General features: G+C 57.0%; 1 protein-coding gene across 3 annotated transcripts in view; it reads right to left on the bottom strand.

Moving 5' to 3' along the window:
• NTRK3 (neurotrophic receptor tyrosine kinase 3) overlaps window positions 1-22,972 on the bottom strand; it is a 249,703-nt gene that overhangs the window by 62,152 nt on the left and 164,579 nt on the right. Inside the window, exons 13-14 of one of the 3 annotated variants that reach the window (XM_037510028.2) lie at window positions 14,984-15,118; window positions 13,242-13,636 (exon numbers count right to left, since the gene is read on the bottom strand). The exons of the other annotated variants lie outside the window; for them this stretch is intronic. Of the exons in view, the coding sequence (XP_037365925.1) occupies window positions 13,518-13,636; window positions 14,984-15,118 (254 nt within the window). The 3' untranslated portion in view covers window positions 13,242-13,517. Of the gene's footprint in view, window positions 1-13,241; window positions 13,637-14,983; window positions 15,119-22,972 lie in introns of those variants that run through there. 3 annotated transcript variants of the gene reach the window in all.

Raw genomic sequence — 22,972 nt, 5'->3', positions numbered from 1 at the left:
AGCCTGTAAAAATTGGGCTGTAACCCCCTGTTTTGAGGGGCTGTGGGGAACCGCTTTCTCTCACATTACTATCGCGGGTCCACTTTGGTACAAAACCACAGGGTTCACATGAGCGAAAGAGGCGTGTCCAGTGGCCCATGTGAACGACCAGGCCCTGGGTTGCTATTGCTACCATCCCTAGGTTGACCATATTTATTTAGGATCAATATATTTACGTAGACTCCATTGCAGTAATTTATAAGAACAAAGTACTGTAAGGAAATGGGACATGCCAAGTAATGGACTCGTGGGTATTGCTCTAAAAATGAACAAATTGTCTAAGAGCAGAAGAAACTGGGGACTGTGGGGGAGAAACAAAGGATCCAGCGTAACAAGCCAGAGAGGGTTGCATCTATGCAAAATGCAAGAAAAGTCAGAACAAGTTCCTTTCGCTTTTATATGACTTGCCCGGATGTAGACAGTATCTCCAGAGAGAATCTACAGGGTCGAGCATCAACAGCACCCCTGGGCGGTGACGGAGGTGGTGGCGGGAAGAAGCTGCAGAAGTGATGATATTGAGTAATGATATGGAGGCTACACCTCAACAGAGTTTATAGGGGACCTTTATTTTGCACCATTATATGTGTATGTATCTATTTTATATTTTTCCTATAAACTTTATATTTTATGGCTGTATAAACTTCACAGAGGTATTATTTACATAGCAGCAAACTCACCGATTTTAATGTAAAACTCAGTAATTTTTAGTATATTTACCTAACAGTGCAACCATCATGTAATCCAGTTTTAGAACATCTCCATCACCCCAGTAAGATTCTAGGGTCCGTGGACAGGGACAGGGGCTCCCCATCGCCAGCCCCAGGCCTGGTTGGCCAGGAATCTACTTTCCCTCTGTCTAGATTTGCCTGTTCCGGGTACTTCAGGTGAACATAGCTTCACACAGGGCTTCTCACGGCCTCGCTGCGAAAGCTGGTTCTTTTTGAGGTCCGTTCATGTCACCCCCTGACTCCCCCTCATGCTGGCATTCATCCCTTGACAGACATTCGGGGTGTTTCCACTGTTTGGCTAGTTTGAAACATGCATGTGCTCGTCTGTGTGTCTGTGTCTGTGTGTCTGTGTGTGCTGCACACACGGGTGTGTGTGCACTTGGAACCATGTGAACATATCACCTCCACAAAATGCTTAATGTTGCAAAGACTAGTCAGGTGGCGCCCCCAGCGACCCCACAAACAGGGCAGTGAAGGACCCTGTGGTGCCAGGGAGCAGGGTGATGGGGTTAGATAATCAAGTAAGTAGCAACGGGTGCATACACTTGACATGGAGTGACGTGCTCTGTTAAATAATGAAATAAGTGCAAGATTAAGTAAAGTAAGGAAAAGATCAGAAAGCAGAAAGCGGAAGTGTTAACAGTGTTGTCTTTGGTGAGGGGATGGTGGATAATTTATGCATCTGTGTGCTTGTCTGTTTCAACGAATTTTCTACTGTGAATACAAATTACTTTTATAATCAAGAAAGAACACAAGGTTACTAGAAGAGAAATAAAATCCTCCGATTCAGTTTCTCCAGGGTCTTTACCTCTTTACTCTCTTTTCAGCAAGATTCCCCCCAAGAGTCCCCAAACGGGGAGAGGGGTGCAGCCCTCAGTCCGTCTCTCCTCCCCTTCTCCCTGCTCCCGCTCTCCTGCCTCTGTCCCTGCTTCCCTCTCTCCTGCCCTCACCCCACCCACGGCATCAAGAAAGCTGCAGCTCCCCAATAATACCAATCAATTTTGGAGACCTGGAGATCGGTCTCCATGGCAACCTGACAAGGGCATGACTGAGGACTGCCCCCAGCACAGAGCTGGCCCAGCAGGAAGAGCCTCCGCCCGGCAGCACACTGGCCCCAGGACCGTGGGGTTCAGCTACGGGGCGGTGGGTCAGGTCCCGGCAGGCGGGGAGAGGCGGGAAGGCTGAAGGTCCTCGCTGGCACCCTGATCGGGGGGAGTTTAGATGCCATTGCTATTTGCGTAGCTGCAAACGGATGTCATGACTCAGTGCTTCCAAGAAGCATGTCAAAGAGCTCGCGCGCTCCCCGTGCCCCCCTCCTGCCCAGTTTCATCACATCGCTTCGCTGCCACTCACTTGCCACCCCAGGTTTGTCCCTTCCGATCGCAGGGCCTGGACAAGAGAATGGTTGGGAGGCCACATCTCACATGTCTGAAGACGCAGGGATTAGAAATCAAGCTCACCACGGCGGATAAGGTGTGGCCTCTCTCCCCACCCTGTTCCATGTGGCTTCAGAACCGGAAGGGCCAGGTTTGCCTCTGGATGACCCAGCTCCTTGGAAGGGTGAGTTGGGACCCGCAGTGCTGGCCCCAACTGCCCTGCTCCCCTTCTTCATCCTCTGCAAAAGGGGCTTCACGTGTGCACCCAGGCACCCACCCCTGAGCCACCCTCGCTCACACTCCCCTGACCCCTAACAGCTGTGCCTTGGCCAAGCCTTGGGCTCTCCTGGCAAGCGCCGGAGGGGAGCAGCCCCCCAGAGCAGCCTGTACTGTCCTGGAGCTGGGCTAAGAGCCGATCCTGTGCGGGATTCTAGTAGCGGCAACTGAGACATGAGCTAGGACGGGGGGCAGGTCCTGGGTGGTCAGTTCCTAGAGCTCTGTGATTGCTGGCAATGGAAAAAGGTCCCTGAAAATGTGGGGTCCCTCTTGCCCAAGACTCAGGGTACCACTCTGCACTTCCCCTAGACTGTGCTTCTCCACCTTGGTGGATAGTTCGTTGTTGTGGGGTCATCACTACTATGTACCCTCAGTTGTGCCAACCCAAAATGCATGTCCCCTGGGGGACAAGTCACCCCAGTTGGGAACCACTGGTCTGGCCACGAAGGTGTGGCTGCTTCACTCCAGGACCCAGTGCCTGGCATAGAACCACAGCCGCCATCTGCCCATAATTTCAAAGCGACCCCTACAGACCTAGTCTCCTGGGGGGCCATGAAATACTGGGAACGAAGAGCCCCTCGAAGAGCGCCTCAAAAAGTGCTGAGAGCAATTCTTGCTCCCAAGAATACAATTAGTGCCCTAGGGGTAAAGGTGAAAGTGACTGGCGCAAGGACAGGGCCGCACCCTGGCACCCCAGGCCTGGACAGCTCCGTGGGCCGGCGTGGTCAGCGGAGAAGGCGCCCTGCACCCCGCAGCACGCATTAGCCCAACCTGCCTGTGCTGAAGCTGCCCAGGTTAGGATGAGGGGAGGGACGCGGGGATAAAACACTACCTCGCCCTACCGCTGCTTGCAAATCCAAACTCACGGCACAAGGAGGACCCCACAGATCATGGGGAGCATGCAGCCCTCACCCGCGAGATGCAGCTTGCAAATTCCTTCATGCCCCTGCTGGTCACGCCGCTTATTCTCACTGTCAGAATTTTATAAAACCCGCTCCTGCTGAGCCTCTTCAATCAGCCAGTAACCACGACTGCTACGGCCGTGCGGGCCCCTTCTCCAGAGCCAGGGAGTCCCCGTCAGCCTTCTTCCTAGCAGGCAGGTGCTGGGTACACGCCCTTGCTCCGGGCCACCGAGCGCGCCGAGAGGACAGGACAGCTTATGCCCTGTCGGCCCGTGGGGTTGGGTGGGCTCGCGCGGGGTGGCCAAGTGCGTGCCTGGCACCATTCACTGGCACTCGGGAGCCCCAGACTTGGTGTCAGGATCTGCCTCAGTTTCCCTTAGCGCACCAGGTCTCACCCTGTGGGCGAGAGAGGCCCTGAGGCCCTATCACGATGATTTCACATTTTCAGCTGTGAAAATGACGTTCCAGGAAGACAGCTGTGCACGTTTGCTCCCATCCGCGCCCGGGAGTGCCGCCGTGACGTCCTGCCACGGTGACGTCATCGCTCGGATGATGAGGTGGCGCGTGTTTTTAAACTTTTCTGGGTTTTCATTTCAATTGCAGTAAACGGAAATAGACAGAACCCATAAAAATGCTGTTTGGAGTCTTTACATTTTAAGAGCGTGCCGGGCCCCCAAGACCAAAATGTTTGAGACCCGCTGCCCGCAGCAAGCGCGCGTGTCAGGGGCGCAGAGGGAGGGCGCCCGGGAAGCCCCGGCTGAGCGGGGGGGGGGCCGGGCCTCGCGTCACAGAAGCGCATCCTCAGAGTTTCATAACAGGAGTGTCACCGTGACATTTTAACTGCAAAATGTTCTCTGGGCTCTTCGAGGTGGAAAAAAACAAGTGCGGAAAAAACACATCTTCGTGTTGCCGGCAACATCCTACACGAGCCGCGCTCCTGGGGGGTCCACCCTGAGCGCGCTGCACTTGGGCTGAGCGCTCCTCGACACCCCCAAACTGTCCCCAGACGGCTCCTCTGGTTCGCATCCCCGAGAGGGCCGAGGGGAGGGCATGAAAAAGCCACGGTCGTGGGGGGAGGGCGCCCCAGAGCGTGTTCGCCTCATTTGTGGGCCGAGAAGGGAGAACAGCCGAAGCTCGTCATTGGAAATTTAACTGCAATTTTAAGATTATCAGTGGATCCCAACTGCCCATGTGAGAGGCTCAGATGTGATTATCTACCAGCAGCATTTTTTACAACATCTAAAGAACATCCCTGACCAAAATCAGCCCCCACAATCCTTCCATTATTTCTGATTTTCCCTTTTAAAAATATATTACTTCCTTTTATTTCTCCTTCACCCCACAAGACGCCGCCCCCCCAGCTCCAGGTACGGAGGTGTCTTAAGCACATGGCTGCACTCGCTGGCCAGCACACCCCCAAGGGCGGGCGACAGTCGTCTCGGGTCTCTGATGGAGCAGCGGAGAATGAGCGTCACCTCCCAGCTCCACAGGGCAGGGGGACCAGGCCAAACTGGGTCGTGGGGTCCTTGTCACTGGAGCAGAGCCTGGCACGCGGGCCCCGGGGCTCAGGGCCAGGCAGGGCTCAGGACCACATTTTGAGGCCTGCTGCTGTGGGAAGCTGAGCCCCCCCCCACTCTGGAGCAGGGGTCTTCCTTGCTGGAAGAGGCACAGCTGGGAGCCAGGGGGTGGAGGGGGGTGCGCATGGCCATGCCAGGGACTCAGAGCTCCCTCCTGCCTCTTGGACAGTCGCCTCTAGAAATCACCTCCCCCCAATGCCCCTATCAAAGAACACGGAGTTTCTTAATCAAATAATAAGAGCAGCAATGCCAACACAAGCCTCCGGGAGAGGTGCGAGCACGTCCCCGACGGGAGGAGTCCTCCAGGCAAGGCTGGGCAGCTAAATGACAGACCTCGTCAGCGACCGCCTCCAACCCGGCCACTTCTCTCCAGCCTGCTCCCATCTTCCGAGCTATAAATAATTCAGAGTTTTCTTTTCTCTTAAATATCACAAAACCAAGGCGGAATCTTTCTGTGAAGGCTTCTGCTGTGTCCCTCCCCCCTCCGCCCCCTCCCTCGCCAGCCCCAGCAACTCCCAGGAGAGCGACCCCTCAAGCTTTAACATTTATTCTTTGACATTTCAGACTATTTGCTAGGCAGAGCTGCCTTCTTGAGATCAAAGTCGGAAAATCTTGCCGAGAACTCCCGCGTGGCCCCGTCCAGCTGTGACAGAGGGTCTGTGAACCCCCAGGCAACTGCGTCCTTCTTCACCGCGCGAAATCCGGCGGCCCTCACGGCGGAGGTGGCCTCTGGCTTCTTTACCCCCCGCCCCATGCCTGAGGCCCTCCCAGCACTTCCGTGGGGGCAGGGGTCACTCTTCCCAGGGGTACACCAAGGCCTTTAGCTGAGGGACACCTGAGAAGCCGTGGCGAGGGGCCCTGGTGACCCCTGGACACACAGTGGGTGCCGCGCAGGTCGGGTCATCTGCCTGAGGCTCAGCCGGCTCAGAGGTAAACAAGGAACAAGGCCGAGGAACTTACCCGCGTCCTGAGCCGTGGTGGTGCTGGCACCGGGCTCCCGCCGTCATTTCTGAGACTGTCAGAGACGCTGCCCCACGCCCCCAGGCGGTCAGGGGTCATGTTCGCGCTGGCGTCTCGAGCTCTCATGTGAAACGACTTACCATTTTCTTTTGAGACAGCAAAGGGCCTAGATCTAGGAGGCGGGTGGTGGATCAATGCACCCTGATGGGCTCTTCTTGCAAAAGCTCATGACCACCCCAGAACTCATGCCAAGCGTGGGTGAGCTCTTCAGTCTCTATAAAATGGACAGCGCTCGGGGTCAGTTAGATGTGGGGACACCAGCTGCTGACACCGGATCGGGCACGAGCATCTCGAGGTGGGACTCGGCCAGTGGCACCCCCCAAGTGGCTGGACGGCTCTGAGTACCCCATGCCACCCAGGGGAAGCCTGGCCACACTAATGGCCAGGACAGCACTTGATTCTCGCCACGTCATCCACCCAAGCCTGGAGGAGAAGAGGCTTCTCTGTGCTCAGGCATTTCAGATACAGGGAGAACAGAAACAGAATCTTTGCCCAGAAAACTCATCAATCCCTGAGGGACCACCGTTGCCAAGTGGCTGACCCGCTCCGATGACCAGAACAGCCCAGGTCCGTCCGGAGGGCATAGGGGTCGTCATGGCCACATGGCATGAGCTGTCCTGGCAGCCATCACCTGCAACAGTAGAGGCCCACCCACAGCAGTCACCACCATGGAGGGATCCCGTGAGTCCTCCAACGTGGACTCAGAGCTTAACCCCCAGGAAGGGCGTCCTCGGGGTACAGCTGACATCCATGGTGCCTCCTCTGCCCAGCAACTGTTGGCAACAGATGCCAGCAACCCCCACCCCGGCCTCTCGGTCTCTGCCTCCCTCTGACTGAAAGACGTCGCTCCAGAGCTCGGGCCCTCGGGGCGGGGGAGGGTCTCACAGCTTCCTGGGTCTTGGCCAGGCCCTCTTGGCCAGGTGAGACTGACCCTTATGACAGATCCGGCTTCTGAAATTCCCTCTCAGGCTCTGCCCTGAGGGTTTTCTCTCAGAGCATCATCAAGGGAGAGCCAGCTCTTCTGTGTGTGTGCAGGACATGGCGGGCTTAGCAGCCAGCCTGGTTCTGGATGCTTCCTTCTCCCTGCAAGTGTGCACAGGAGGACCTGGAGGGGGCATGTGCACTAGCTGGCTCGGGTAGAGGCAGGGGCCCCCCGATTCTTGCAATCTAAGACTAAGCCCTCTCAGCCTCAAACGCCAGGGGGCTCCATGCCATGCACCCCGACACCCTCAGAACCTGGCTGCGTGGAGAAGTTGTCCCCTCAGCCGGGGTCACACACACTGTGGACAGAGGCCATTTCTCTGCGAGCACCCTCGACCCCTGCCAGCCCCACACCCTCTTTCCTGTGAAGTCCATTTGGGGCTCAGGAGTCCATGACCTTGGGCCACAGTCTGCTGCGGCCGTGCGGAGGAAAGCACGTTGCAAAGCAATTGAAAAGGAACCATTACAAGGACAAAATCAGACCGAAGCTGTTGAGACCTTCAGGGCAAGGAAGCGGGTTGCGTTCCGAGTCCTGTTCCCAAAGTGTCACTGGGACAGCAAGGAGGCCCTTGCCTCGCAGAAAGAACTGGGGGACAGGGAGTGGGAAGCCTGTGTCCTCTGTGCCAGGAAGGTCCCCCAAGGCTGAGCCAGGCTCCCTTTTGCAGCCATGGTAACAGCACGTGGCAGCGAAACCCAGGGGAACGCGCCAGTGACAAGCCGGGCACCGTCACCCACCGAGGCCCCCGGTGTCACTTACCAAAGCCAGGCGGCGAGGGGCTTTCTGCAAGGACATGGCGCTCTGTCCCCAAACACGGGTCAGGCCACGCGTCGGGGCCCACGACCCCACCACTCACACCTTCCGGCAGCCTCAGGCCTTGGTCTTCAAACCCTTCCATGCCTGAGTGGGGAGCTCGGATCCACCCTCCAGAGCCCGCTCAGCACTTGACGACGTTGCTCTTGGGGGTGGGTTTGCTGCTCAGTGTCTCTCTCAGAAAAGCCGAGGCCTTTCTTGACTCGCTCACAAGCCCTCGCTGCGCCCTCAGCCGCTAAGTCAGGTGCACCAGCACCGAGGGGCCCGGGGCTGCCGGGGCCTGGAGGAAGCGCCCGTTTCTCCGCCTGAGGCCCCAGGCTTCGCCAGCATTTCTCCGCAGCTTGAGCTGCTCTGGGGGAACTGGGTCATCTCCTCTGCCTGTACCCCCAGTGTTCCAGATCCCTTCTCGAGACCCTCAGACCTGGTCCTGCTTTGGGCTGGACGCTTCTGAGGAACCTGAGTCATCGCCCCACCTCCTCTGTGTCCCGCCTGCCATGTGCATCCGCAGGGCCCAGAGGCTCTCCTCGGGGGTGAGCCGGACCCTCCTCAGTCCCCCGCTTCCCGCCCCCCACCTGAGCTGTGAGCACCAGGGTAGTGAGAAAGGAAGCCCAAGGGGACAGGCAGAGGGCAGAGACGACCTGGCCCACTCCTGGACGCAAGCCCCCAAGCAAGCAGAGCCCAGTCCGGGGAGAGGGAGGAGGAATTGCAAGGCAAAGCCCACCCAGCTGGGCCTCAGCATCCCACCCCCACGTGGGGCCGGAGGGGCCGCTGCTGGCTCTGGGAAAGCCGTCAGAGCCGAGGCTTTCTCGGAGGCGGGAGGTACGGGCGCAGTAACAGGATTTCTGAAGACAAATGCCAGGCAGGAAAGCAGGGGCTGTGGGCAGCTTCAGCCACATCAGGCAGCATGAGAGTGGGGATGTGGTGGGCGGGAGGCAAATCAGCCCCCCAACTCCTCCTTCGCGCCCCTGTGTCCTGCTCCGGGGCCTTCAGCGCCCTCCACCCTCGACCACCACCCCCGCCACCTCCCAGGACCCTCATTTTGTCTCCTCCTGGGGACTCTCAGGCAGCAGAGTGAGAGTCCAGCTGGAGCTGCAGTCACCGCTGCCAGCCCCGCGAGCCCCTGCTCGTGCCTGCCCCGGACCCAGCCAGAGGAGCCACCGCTCGGCGCCAAGGCCACACCGGTGGCTGGAGGCGGAGGTGAGGACGTGGCAGAATGAATTCCCACACGCGAGGGGACGGGCCGGCAGTCCAGAGGCCGCTTCTGGCCTCCAAGGCGGACATGCTTAGCACCTGCTGTGCTCTCGGGGGCGCGCGCGGCAGAGCACACCAGGCGGTCCTGGCAGAGGGACCAGGCAACGCCAGCTTCCTGTCTGCAGCTGCTCTCACTGCAGGCGGGACGTGGGCAGGTTCTGCTGCCATCCCGAGGGCCACCTAGCTGCCCTCCCCAACACGACTGCTGGGACATCCCCCCAGCTGAAGCCCAAACCAGCCTCCCTGTAGGCATCCGGCCCCAGAACGCCAGAGTGAGTGAGGAACCCACAGGCCTCTGGTCTGAGCAGTCTTAGGCCCCCGCCGCACCACACACTCCCGTTCAAAGGTGGCTCCCCACACCTAAACACCCTGAAAGCCCCCTTCACCATGGAGCGGGGGCCACAGGGGCCACGACTGGGGGCTCCCCGAGTTCCCAGCCTTCCCAGAGCAGAAGCTGCACAGCTCAGCAGGGTGGCCGAGCTGCCAAGAGCGCCCTGAGGTCGAGCAGCTCCCGCCAAGCCTGGTCAGCCCACATCCGTGGTGCAAACTCTGGGCTAGTGGTTGAGCCGAGCCTGGGCTCCTCGCTGCTACATGCGTCTGATCGTGCGGGTGCTCCCCGCGTTTGACGGACAACCCGAGGGAAGCCCATGCCTGGCGCCCGGCACCCAATGCCAAGATCTGGCCACGTCACCCTCTCCAGAGAATGTCCCTGCACGGCCCGCGCTGGGTCTCACTGCCCTGCACCACCTCAAAGGCACAGTGAGATCCCCACTTTCAAGCTTCAGGGAATGAGGGTCAGAGCCAGTGCCCCTCAGCCACCCCTCCAAAAGGAGGAGCTGGGGAGCCCCGGGCAGCCAAGCTGGGCTCGTGGCTGGGTCTGCTGCGGACCTGTCACCACATCCCCCAGGACCAACATGTTCACTAAGTCGGAGAAGACAACAGAGAAGTCCTGTGGGTAAGACGCCAGAGCCCCGGCCGGGGAGCTGCAGGTCCCGCTGGGCCCCAGAGCCTCCTGCACCAGCCAGGGCAGGGGCAGCTTCTCCGGCTGAGCTCTGCCCCCCGGTCTGCCCTGGGCTGACGGTCCTAGAGACTCGATGGCGGGAGGAAATGCCTTGGGCAGCAGAGCCCAGCTGGGAAACTGAGTCTGGGCACTGACATGTTCTCCAGTCGCAGCCCGCTCTCGCCTCCGGGTCCGGCCACCTTTCCCTGCCACCCGCCAGCCTGTGTCGGACTCCAGACACTCCAAACAGGTCTCCTCACTCACTCGCAGCGTCGGGCCTGGCCTTACACCCTGTAGGCAAAACACCAGCCACCAGACAAGAACTTGCTCATTTCCACGTTCCCCAAACCTCTAAGCGCAGCCATGGCCCTCATCTCCCCTGCTGCCTCCCACTGGAGGGGAAAAGCTCTCCCTGCCGGGGCTGAGGCCGCCCCCTCCCAGGCACGGAGCTTCCCCTTCACCTCCCGGGGCCCCTCTATCCACCATCTCGCCCGCCATGCACGGACAGGCCTGTGCATCGGACCAAAGGAAGCACCACCCCTGCGCCTGCCGCTCACCATGTTCTCCCTGGAGCCCAGGCATCCCCACTTGAACCTTCCATCCATCGAGAACAGCAGTTGCAGAGCTGGGGCCACCCCCGCCTCAGGCCGCTTGGGAGAGAAACTTCCACTGTGGATGGGGTGGGGCAGGGGACCCAAAGCAACCAGACGAAGGAGGTGTAGCCAGCAGGGGAGGCAGAGACACCTGGCCAGTCGGGCAGCTTCCTGTTGCGCTCACCCAGCCCAATGCATGGTCTTGCCCTCATACCCCAAGTCAGCGAGCGCCAACCAAGCCCACAGCGGCGAGTGACGTCCGAATCCACCCCAGGAGCCACCCAGTCACACCCTCCACTCTTGCTCCCCATCTCCTGCACCCAGATCCCCTCATCCTAAGGGGAAGGCAGTGAGTTACAGAAGCTTGTCCCTCCCACCACGGCAGGGCTGGGCACCGAGGGCAGGTGACGTGTCAGCTCATGTCCACATTCTGCTTCGGGGTTCCCCCAGACTCTCGCCTGACCCCTCTAGCTGCCCCCGAGAGATCAGTCATGAGAGCAGCGTGGCCCCAAGCATGCACAAGTCCGCGGGGGTGCGGGGGCCTCCCAATTGTCTGCAGGTTGGCCTGTAAGCCCACAACCCCGTCTCCTCTGGGCAAAGTCACTTCCCAAGACCCCCCAGAAAGACACAAAAGTACTCCCCCAAGGGAGGACCCCACAGTGTCCAAGACAGTGTCCCCAGCCCCACTCCCAGACCCCTCAAACATCAGCACTGAAGAGAGGGTCTCTGCAAGGCTTGGCTGCTGGGGCAACAGGTCGCCCCCAGCCCAGAGTGTCAGCAGCCGGGTGGCGTCTGGGGGAGTCAGGCTTGCGCCTTGCTCCGCTCCTGTGCCGGGAGGCGCTGGGTGAACCACCAACCTCTCTGTGCCTCTAATTCCTTCTCCATAAGGTAAGAAAGCACCTGGCTGCACGGACCTGACTGATTGGAAGGGGTCTCAGTGAGCGCGACCACGGGACCGGGGCATCAACAGCTTTGCAAACAGGACTGGGTTGAGAAACTGAAAACGAGAGTAAGCTAGGGGGAAAGCCAGGGAGCCCAGGGTCTCCAGCTCTTGCATTTTCTTTGCAAAATTGCCAAATAAGAGGTCTGACCCAGTCTTTTCATTAGAAAATAAAGTGTTTATTAAGAAACTATACACTGAACACGCCTATAGGTCTCTGTGGAAACACAACGCCCCGTTGTCATAGCACAAGGTGAGGACATGGCGGGTGGAAGACGCTGGGTGGATGGAGCCTGGCAGGCTGGAAATGAGGTAATGATTTACAATAATTAAAAAACATCGTCCTCAAGCTTACTCCTTAAAGCCACACTCAGGAGACGCCCTGGCCCAAAGAGCTGGCAGGGCATGATGGGGAAGCCTGAAGCAGTGGGGGGCAGGATGGTGGGGAGCTGGGAGGGCTGGATACACACGCGCCTGGAGGCCTGGGGAGACGCTGAACCCCCCTTGCGCTGCCCCAGACACTCTGGTGCCCGGGAGGCAGATCCAGGACAAGAACTTGAAGTTGTTAAACCCCAGGGAGGCAGCTGCAGAACCCTGCTGGGCATCTGACCTGAAGCCCCAGCCCCACGGGACCCAGGAGGGAGAACCCCAAGTGGGAATCTTAACTCCCAGGGAAGCTGGCCAAAGGCAGAGGATCTGTCGCCAATCGCTGTGCATCAGCACCCCAAAACTTAGCGGGTTGCAACCATCACCACTTTTTCCTAAGAGCCCCCATTGGAAGGCCCCATGTTCCTGACCGCCCGCTGACTCCCCGGATGGAGGCACCGTGGGCGGGAGAGCTGGGCCCCTCCCAAGTGCAGCAGCCACTAGGGCGGCCAGCCTGGGAGACTCGGGCCTGGCCCCTGCGCCTTTCCTATCAGAGCCTCCCGCCCCGCTCCCCAGCAGATCAGGTGGGCCCTGGGGGAGACACACCCCTCTCGGGAGAGGGTAGCCATGGAGTAAGGCATGAGTCAAAGCAAGCAAAGGGGCCACGGTAGTGGGCGCCGCGGGGCTCCCACGGGTGCCACAGGAGGGGCTGGAGGAGCCAAGGGCACTTCTCTTGCCCTTCAGTTCATCTTGGCCTTGACATGGTGATTCCACTGGGTTCCGAGAGTTCTCAGAGTCAAGAGTAAGTGACAGTGGGGGAGGAAGCCAGTCCCGGGTCCCGGGCCAGCAGGCAGGGCCTCGGTCCCCGAGCCCCCTCGGTCCCTGCGGTCCCAGAGGCCAGCCAGGGTGCAGCCAGAGCCGGGGCGCTGCAGAGCTGGGCCGGGGGGCGCCCTGGAGCGGTCCTCCTGTCCCAGGGACTTTCTAACATCACACTCACTGTGAGCCGTTCCAGAAAGAAGAGGAAGTGGGGGAAGTGTGTCCAAAAAAAGGTATGGTTTTTCTCCACCAAAAAAAAATAATAATAAAAATAAAATAAAAACACCAAAAAAAGAGAGAGAAAATGACTGGTTTCCATTCTTTCCTCTGGGACCTAATCTGGTGCCAGCGCCCGGGCGGCTCCCTCCTCACCGCGCCGTCCCTCTGCGGAGCCGCTCCCCGCTGAAGGTCGCAGGGTGGAGGTCACTAAGGGCACAGCCCGGTCCGGGGGAGAACGCGGAGCCCCGCGCTTCCGCTGGCTTCAGCAGGCTTTCTCGTGGCGGCTGGGTTGTTTGAGAAACGAGAGGAGGGCTAGTGTGTATAGGTGTTTCCTGGCGCCAGGTGCTAATTCGCTTTATAGTGACTCTAAAGACGGTGCAGGAGCTGCCTCGGAGGCCGGAAAGAGGAGCACAGTGATGATTGGAGGGGGGGCAACCCTGCCAGTGGCGGGTGGGGGCAGACACCCGGCGTGGTGGTCTGAAGGGGTGCAGGGGCACCGGCGGCTCATGCAGTTTCTACTTAGCATCCCCGGATCCAAAGAGAACAAGGCCTAGAGCTGCCAACCTCTGCGAGAGCCCAGCCTACCCAGGTGACATCAGAACAGGGAGGCTTAAAAGGAGTTTTAAAAGCCATGACGTCCTTTGCTGAAATAAACATTGACATCCTCAACATAGATGCCATGGTTAAGAGGCTTGGAATGTCCGGGAAGGCTTATTGGATTCAACATAATTTCTCTGAAACCTATAAAAAACAAAAAACAAAAAACAAAAACAGAAAAACAGAAAAAAGCAAAATAAAGTAAAAACCAAAATCCCCAAAGAAGAACGAAACTAGGAGGGGAGACAGAGGAGTCGGAAAGGGGGTGAGAGCTGGAGCTGGGGAGACAGAGCTACGGGGAGCAGACACCGGGCGTCAGGAGGGGCGGGGAGGGGGCGGGCTGGGGAGGCGCTAACTGAAAACCAAGCGAGGTCAGAGAGACCGGAAAGCCTCCTCCATTTTGCTGCAGCCTCCACTCAACCCAGGGAGGGACATGAGCAAACTATCTGGGGCTGGGTCTCGGGTTGCCATGGAGACTGGAGCAGCTTCACCTGGAGGGGGCTGGAGGGGGCGGAGGCCCTGATGATGAGCCGGAGGAGCAGGGGAGGGCTTGGGCCCTGGGGCGGGAGGGAAATGCTCCTCAGAGCTAACTGAGTGCTAGGGAAGGCGCTGAGCGGAAGGGCCATGCCTCGTCGGGGAGCTGAGGGCCAAGGGCCCCTCTGAGCACACCTAGCCTAGGGCCGCCGGACTCAAGTCTACAAGGCCGTGTCCGTGGCCTTCTTTCTCATTTCATCAGGTCCGTGGACGGCTGAGGGGCTGAGGGCTGATCTCTAAGCTCTTCCAAGCCAAAGCCTTGGAGGAGATGGAAATACCCTGAAGGACTAACACGGGTGACCCCAGAGCCACGGCAGCCTCCAGCAGGAGGCCTTCCTGCTCAGCTCCCGCGTGGACACACCGCCACGCCCCGGAGGAGGGTCCCTGACCGAGCCTCCGGGTGGGCGCTCCACCAGCCCCGGGTTAAAACCAAACATGTCTGTACCTCAATTTCTGTAGAGTGTGTGTTCCTGAACTGAGTGCGGGCAAGAGAGGGGCCAGCCACCCCCATCACTCTGTGAAGGGCATGACGGCTGCTGGGGCTGGGGCTCTCCAGGAGGGGCTGAGTTGGCTGCCTGGGGCCTTCAACCTGGCGAAGACGTAGTTACCTTGGATGTTGGGACCCCTCCCTCTGCAGGGAGCATATTGCTAGTGGGAGATCAGTTTCAAGGGCAGCCATTTCTGGGGTAGCACCCTCGGTCAAGCTGGGGCAGGGCCGACCTGGGTTGGAGGTGGAAGGGAGCAGGTGGCTGCTCTGGGCTGCCTGTGGAGACGTCTCTCTCTCTCACACGCCTCCCCCAGGCCCTGGGAGGCAGCCTCCCGTGGGACACTCCTCCAAGCTAAGGGCACCTTCATCCCCCAGTCCTCTGGGACACATGGAGGTCTTAAGATTTTAAGAGTCAGAAGTGGTGGGGGAGGGTCTGCACTGCACACAGAGACAGGAAGGAGGGAACTCACCATGTGACCTTGGGTAAGTCACTTCCCCACTCTGGACCTCAGGCTCCTCATATATATAGTGAGTTGATGGGACTAGATGATCTCTATTGTCCTTCAAGTTTAATATCCCATGATTGTCTATGTTTGAAAAGACCCCTGGCAGAAGAGGCAGACACGGGGTTAATGGTCAGTATTGAGCCCCAAGAGCAAAAACATGGGGAAGAGCGTTTCTTTGGGCACAGAAGTCCAGGTGTCCCCAGCTCCCGCACTGGCACAGTTTGACCGGCCTCCTTTGACCATCAAATATGGTTCTGCCACCCTCTGGCATCAGGGGACCGCACGGGGAGTCAGGGAGGCGAGGCTGCCCCCCAGCACCAACTCTGTCCAAGCGTCTCTCCAGCGTGCTGGCCCTGCCCCCTTTCTCCTTGGTCCAGAGCACCCCGAATTTGGGCCCATCACTGCCGCTCGGGGCACTAGTCCCAGGTCTGGAAGGGGAATTATTACGACTCAGGCGATAATCCTGGTTCCTTCTTTCCCATCGAAGCAACCCAGCCCATCTCCAGGAGGGGAACAGCTCCCCAAGAGGACACGGGGAGTAGACGCAAGGGAAGGCTCAGCCCCCTGAAATCTGTCTTGCCTCCCTCAGAACAAAAGCCGTTGGTCCGCTGAAGACCCAGGACCACCCCCCCCCACCATACCCCCCCCCCTGCTGTGAAAGGGACAGCCTCGCTTCCAAGAGGGCGTCCTGCAGAGGCCGCGCGGCCCTGGGAGGCGCCATGTCTGGTCCATTAAAAGAGGGGCCCACGCCTGCCTGAGCCTCTGCCAGGTCCCTAAAGCTGCCTCCGTGAACATGAGCCTTTTCCCATATGAGCTGGGATCTGAAGTTTGTTTTCTCTGGAACTCTTTCCCAGGTGGGGCCGTTCCAAGATTCTAAATGCTGAAGCCTGATAGTAGAAGAGGCACAGCTCCAAAACCCTGCAGTCCGCCCCTCCTGCTCAGAACAGCCCTGGAGCAGGAAGGAGAGGCCTGTCCGGGGGGGCGGGGGGTGAGGAGGCCAGGACTACCATGGACACTGGGAAAGGGACAGATGGGGGGGCCACAAAGAGGGGCGGACACCCCCCTGCAGAAGGCCTCGCCCCCCGGGCCCCACGTCCAGCCCTCCCCCGTCTGTCCACAGCAGGCCCGCGCCATCCAGCGCGGTCCCTCGGAGGCCTCTGTAATTCAGAACAGAGCTGGGTCTTCGGGGACCGCCTAGGTATAGGTTTCGCGAGAAGCCAGCCAGGACTCCGGGATCATTTTAGGGAAGGGAGGGGAGAAGTAAAGCAAGAGGCCGGGGAAGGGGCGCCGAGCACCCGCAGGATCAGGTGAGAGGGTCTGGAGGTCCCAGGGCCGAGCTCACTGAGCCAAAAGCAGGTGAGTTCTCCGACCGGCAGCAAGGCAGGCCAGGGCGGCTGCTACGGCGGCGACGCAGGGTGGCCGAGGCCTAAGGCCTCTGTCTTCCGACGGTCTCACATTCTGCCCTCTCCCGGCCCTACTCCTGGCCCAGACTCAAGTCCAGACACCCACCTGCAGCACCTGCCGGTGAGAAGGCCTCCCCGGCACCCCCATCTGCGCGCATACCCCACTCGGCATCCTCAAGGCCTCCCTCTGCCCGGCTTCTTCCTCCGGTTACCTGACAGCACAGCCTCATTACCTAGCTCCACGAGGGCGTGAGGCCCTGCTACAAACACCACTACCCAGCAGAACTCTCCTGCACGACATTTTCAAACACTCCCTCCTGGACGGTTTCTGGCTGTCCTCTGCCAGCTGCCGCATCGCAGTAAAGCTCAGCTCTACACGGCGGGGTGGCGAGAGGCGTTTTCTACACAAGAGCGGATCCTGGTGCTGAGGTCGTGGGGGACTGACTCATGGGGCACAGGAGGCCCAGATGCCAAGAGCAGGACGGGAGAGAGGCCAGGAGTGTGTGCCTGCTGGGCACCCATCCCATCCGGGCCGTCCTCCTGCTGCCACCCCGTCTTTGCTTGGTTCTAGCCTCGGGCAGGCACAGGCTAAAGAGGGGCCCCCAAGCAATGCCCAGCTGCCCAGCCTGGACACCAGACATATTACTGACCACCTGCAGGTCACAGACCCGTGGAGTGAGCCTGCTTAACGCAGCACCTCCCAGGGCTTGGGGAGATGCCAATACTGACTGTGTACATGGGGTGGGGGCGCGGGAACAGACGCTCCACTATCAACAAGAAAACCAAGCTGACTGTGGTGCTGTGACCGCTGAGCCCGGTCATCCATAACCCACCGGCCTGCTAAGTGACTGCCTGCATGCAGCTCTCAGTTGCTCAAGCTCAGATCCAGCAAGAGGGGGCAGCCTTGGTGGGGACGTGTCTGGGTCCTTCTCCACACTAGATGGAGGGCCAGAGCTCCCCTCCCTGGGGGCGAGTCCCCCACGGCCTGCCTGCCACACTCCAGCAGACCCCCGCTCACCCCTCTCCCAGGCTGCTCCGTCTCTGCCCCCACCAGCCGCCACACCTGCCCCTCCCACGGCACACTGCGTCTATCAGGGTGCCCACGCAGGCAACCCCAAACTCCATCTGGACATCGAATCCTTCATCTTGATGTTATTTTGGGGAGTTCAGCTCAGGAAGGATGAAAAATAAACCTTGTGAAGACAGATGAAAATGGGTTTGGAGAAAAGAGCAATTACTCAGAACACAGTCACACCCAGAGCAAGTGTGGAAAGTCCGAGAATTCTCCTGGGAAGCCAGGCAAGGTGCCCAGTGGAGCTGTCTCCCAGCACCCTCTCCTCGGGCTCTGTGGGGACAGGGAGGGCAGGAAAAGCACGTGGTGGTAAAGAGAAGCCCCCCATCAATGGCTCTGGCTTTGTTTCCTGGGGTTGCCCAGTCCCTGGGAGATGGCTGAGGCTGCTTTGCCTGCACCTCTGCTACCTGGTGGGACAAGAGGGTTTGCAATCTAAGGTCTTTCTTCTCCTTGTGGAGAAGGCTGGTAGACGGGACCCTAAGGCCAGGCTTGTTGCCCACAAACTAGCTTGTTTGAAATTGTTAGATCGTCTCTGTTTGTCTGAGGTTGCACCTCACCTATAGGTTGCATGTGGCTCTAGGAGGTGTCTTTTTGATGCATTAAAAAAAAATCGACTTATTTGCTGGCGTTCAACACCAGGGATATTCACATGTTATATATCCCCATTTCTAGCTTCCTTTGAAAGTCCAAGAGATCTGGCAGTGCTGGGCCAACAATAGCAATAGTGGTGCTGTTCGATTGAGACAGTCTATGTGTTTGCCAGTTTGCCATCTACCCCACCACTCCCTATTGTCTATCCCCTGGCCCCTTGAGTAGCTCACAATATCTGCATGGTTTCTCTTAGCATTTGAAACTTTGCCAGACACATCATATTGTAAGAATGAAGCCAGCAGGTTATGCGCTGTGCCTGAAAGACGGAGGTCGGCCGCCTCAGCCAGCCTTGCCCACCACAGTGATCAAACTCACCCTCCTCCGGGTGCTGGGGCACCATGAGAAAGAAGTGCTGGGATCCCACACCAGGGGAACAGACCTCGCGCACAAAAAAGGGGAGATAGTGCAGAAACTGAGCTGTGCGGGCCAGAGGCAGGGAGTCTGGAAACCGGGTTCCCAACAAGAAAACCTGCTGCAGGCCGCTTGCCAGGCGGATGCGCAGGAAGAGAGCGACACTGTAGCTTCAGTGGCTGTGGGCGTCTGACCAAGGCGGTCAGGTGCCAGCCACACCTGCTGTACCCAGGGGGCACAATCTGACCCCAAGTGTGCCCACATCTCTAAATTCCCAGCCCGACAGAGGCTTCACTAGGTTGCTGAGGAGGCCTTGGGGAGATAGCGCAGGACACTCCATGACACGAATGCACCCACCGACACATGCATCCTGAACCAAGACCCCCCCGCTTAGGTGAACAGCATGTCTTCCTGCAAGTGGCCTCAGCACCCTGGGAAAACAACGAGGCCCCAAGGTCCACAGGCCAAGCGGCATGCAGGGATTTAGAGCCCAAAGGAGGTTTAGCTCAGGGCACCTGCCCTGGGGAGGTCACCCTGGGAGGGCACCGCCCTGGGTGACACGAGAGAACATGAACCACCAAGAGGCTAGACAACAGCCACGGGTCCAACTCTGAAGGGCCCTTGAGGATCAGAGGCCTCTTCCCCGACAGGGGTTTCAAGAGGACGCACAGTGGGGCTTCACCACTAAGACCGTGCAGTGACAGCTGAGCCTGGCTTAGGGAGAGAGAGCTTAGCCCGACGACACGATGACATGACCTCTTAGGATCAAAATGGCCTGGAAGTCAGCGGGTAAAAGCAGCCACACAGCAAAACCCCCTTCCCAGTCTCCAGCTGTAACTCCACAAGGGACAGTGTGTCACAGCCGCACGTCACCTCCTGCTCATGGACAGGTGAGAGCGCCTGGGTGTGAGCCCAGTCTCCATCCTCACTCCCCACCCTGCTCCCCAGAAGGCCTGCCTATACGCAGCACGTCCGCCGTCCCTAATTCCATAGCTGCTTTTCAAAATTTTGAAATATCCAAAATATCAGAAAACCGCAGAGAATATCAAAACTATGTGCGCACCACCCAACTAACAATTTATAATTTTTTGTTATCATCTTTCCAAATTTGGGGAGACACCATGACGGCTGTGGCTGAGAGCCATCACCCCTGCCCGACCCGACCCTCCGACCGGGGGGTGACCCTGCCCTGATGGGAGGGCATCCTTTCCCGGCAGCTTGTAGTCACTGCGCCCCCCGGGCACCCAGCCGTGAGCAAACGATAGTGTTAGGCTGCCTGAGTCTGAGCTGAAAACAGGGATGTTTTCTAGATTTATCCATGTCGACCCACGTCATTCTCCTTCACTCATCCCACGCTGTACTCCACTCTGCAACGAGACTACAAGTTAACTCTATACCTGGTCTCCCCACTGACACTTCCATTCACTCATTACCCCACCCAAAAGTTGCAATAAATATTTTCACGCAAGTTGCAGTAAATATTTTCACACCCTCTACAGCAGCAGTGACAACCTTCCTGTAAAGGGCCCAGATAATGAATATTTTAGGCTTTACAATCCTAGAGTCTGTTGCACTAGGAAACCCTGCCACCATCGTCGGAAAGCAGCCACAGACAACACCCAGCAGGTGGACGAGCGCCGATTCAACTCCATTTTCGAAAGTGGCCCGGGGCCAGAGCTGACCCCGGGCCAGGGGCCACTGCTCGCTGACCTCCATCCTGGAGGCTTCTGCTCCCAGCTGGGCATGGAGAGCACAGGGCCACGTCCGCTGGGAGTCCAGGGACACAGGGTCTCAGACTCCACTGCGTCCGTGGCCGCATTTTAACAAGCTTAAAATGTGGGAGAAGCCTTGGAGGCTACCTCTCTGATTTCATGGACCCAAATCTTTAACTGCGTTGCTAAGCATCTCCCCAAGGTGACAGGGCTCGCTCACACCTGTGTGGTCACTCAGCAGATGGGCTCCGTCCTCTGTCTCCCGTCTGCTGAGTCAGGCCTGGTACCTGAGGTGAGCAACTGTCAGGGCCTTGGAGCTTTAAGATGTGACTCCCTGCTCATCTGAGGTGACCCTTCATCTCTGTGGGAGTCTGTTCTCTGAACTTTCTCTCCACCTCCTGTCCTCACGGTGTGTGGAGGATGGGTTATATTATACGTGACGTAGACACATACGTATATAGTGTATATGTAGGTCATTGGTCTCTTTTATGTGGGGAGAGTCTGCTCTTGGTCTGCAAACTCTGCTGCAGACATGCATTGGAATTAAGCCCTCTCAGTCTACGGAGTAAAGTCCTGTGCCACGGCCTATATAGATGTGTTCTTAGATTAACAGAGTCCAATGCATTTAACTCCCCCTTTATGTGATTTGCACTCTGTGTCTTTAGATTTTGCCTCCTCAAAGTTACATGATATTCTCTGTTCCTTTGAAAGTACGATTACCAAGCCCCCTTAGAGAAGAATTCCGAATGATCTGTATAGAGCCTCCTCCTCAAGGAGCTGAGGCTTAACTCCTGGCGTGGAGGGGCTGTTGCTCATCAGCATCCTTCCCCAGGACAGCTGAAGTGGGAGACACTGTTCTGCCCTGGCAATCCTGCCAACACTGCCATGGCGGGCAAGGGGCGGCCGTCAGCCATACCACAGGAGCACCCACTCAGGACACCGTCAGCAAAGGGACACTCACTTCTGTGGTCCTCCTCCCAAACCCAAGACCCGATTGTCAAGCCTAAGTTAGGAGACATTCTGCAGTGTCTGATCAGTGCTTTCAAGGCTGTGAAGGTGACCCAGGTCCAGGAGAGGCTGGGACACCACAGACCCGATCAGCCAAGAAGCACACCTGTCATTCTGGGACAGATCCTGCAGCAGAAAAGAGTGTTTGCAGAGCATGGGGGCTGAGGGAGTGGGCAAAGTCAAAATCAAATATTGTGTCTTGACAATAACACCATTTCTGGTTTCCCAGCGGGCGTGAGAGCCTCATCGTGATTTAGGAGGACCGCACAGCAGACTTCCATTGAAACTTTTTGTGTATCTAAGATCATTTCAAAATACCCAACCTTATTTAAAACAAAAAGTTTCTGCTTACAACTTTCACCCCTAATTTATGAGTTATTTTGTGATTTTATTGAACTGTTTCTCCCTTTCATACTGACTTGCAATGACATCTCAAAAATACACACATCTGTCTGTCTGTCTGTCTGTCTGTCTACCAACAATAACTACAGGCACACACACATGTTCTCTAAATAGTAAAACATATTACATTTTGGCTCATTTGTCTCCCCTATCTAAGTTACTGTATTTTTCTAAGTCTACCAGGCAAGTCTCCTCATCTTTATCTTCTCTTTAAGAAATACCTTTGCTATTATTTGTCTTTCATTCTTTGATTTCAATTATAAAATAAGCTTATCAAGCAACTACCTTCAAAACACCTGCTGGGATTTTAATGGGACTGTATTTAATTTGTGGACTTCGGGGAGAATGAACTCAACACCTTTATCAAAGTTCTCTCTATTCAAAGTAACTTATCCACTCCATTTACTCAGCTTCTCTTTCATATGCTCAATAATGTTTTGTGTTTTCCCAAAACGTCTTGCATATCCTTCATGAGGATTGTCCTTTTTCACTCATATTTTTGTTTTATTTCATTTTTGATCTTGTAAATGTCATTTGCTTTCTGTTAAATTTTCTAATGGTGTTTAGGGAACATGCTGATTTTTGTTTATTGGCCTTGTTTTAGTTAGCTATTTTGCTAAATTCTCTAATTGGCTCTACAGTTGCTTCTAAGACCCCTCAACAATCTGTGGGGTGATCCTAACTTTCACCATAAGACAGTCGCCTATCCTTTCAAGTCTTGTATTTCTTGTCTTATTGCATTGGCTAGGATTGCCAGAATATTGAATCAATTCATTAGGTTTTTCTTTTCTAAGTACTTCATAATTTTGGATTATAGTTCATTTTGCGTAGAAAGGGTTTTTTCTGGTTTTCCTTTTCTGCATGTGGCCACATTCCATCTCCTGGTATCTGCACAAACACCAACTCCCCATGTGTCCACACTCCCTATTCCTCAGCTAGCAGATGACGAAGCAGCCCCTGCCCTCTGCTGTGTCCTGTGCCAACAGCCACATCCTTGGTTCTTCAAGTACCAACATTTTGCACTCGGTTTCATCCTCTCTCAGGGGGTGAGCAGGGCTGCTCTGACCACCTTCTACCTTTCTCTGAACCTCCCTGGACATCCAACTCTAGGAGGCCAACTCAGACCTTCATCTCCAGCTACAAAATCTTTACCAAATTTTTATTTTCACAGTAGCAGTATGGCATTTTCATTATTGAACATCTCAACCGCAAACTCAACCTTTCTGTAATTCCCCTCCCAAAGTTTTTCCCTTTCTGTGCGGCCAAGTGTTTAAAACACTCCTAGGCTTCTAGTTACTTAGGCGTAAACTCTTGGAGTTATGCTCCCTTCTTGCCAAAACCTTCCTAATTCCCC

The sequence above is a fragment of the Talpa occidentalis genome, unplaced genomic scaffold (assembly GCF_014898055.3).
Source record: "Talpa occidentalis isolate TD23 unplaced genomic scaffold, MPIMG_talOcc4v2.1 talOcc4.14, whole genome shotgun sequence".
NCBI classification, from domain to species: Eukaryota; Metazoa; Chordata; class Mammalia; order Eulipotyphla; family Talpidae; genus Talpa; species Talpa occidentalis.
This window is presented reverse-complemented; position numbering and strand designations above follow the sequence as displayed.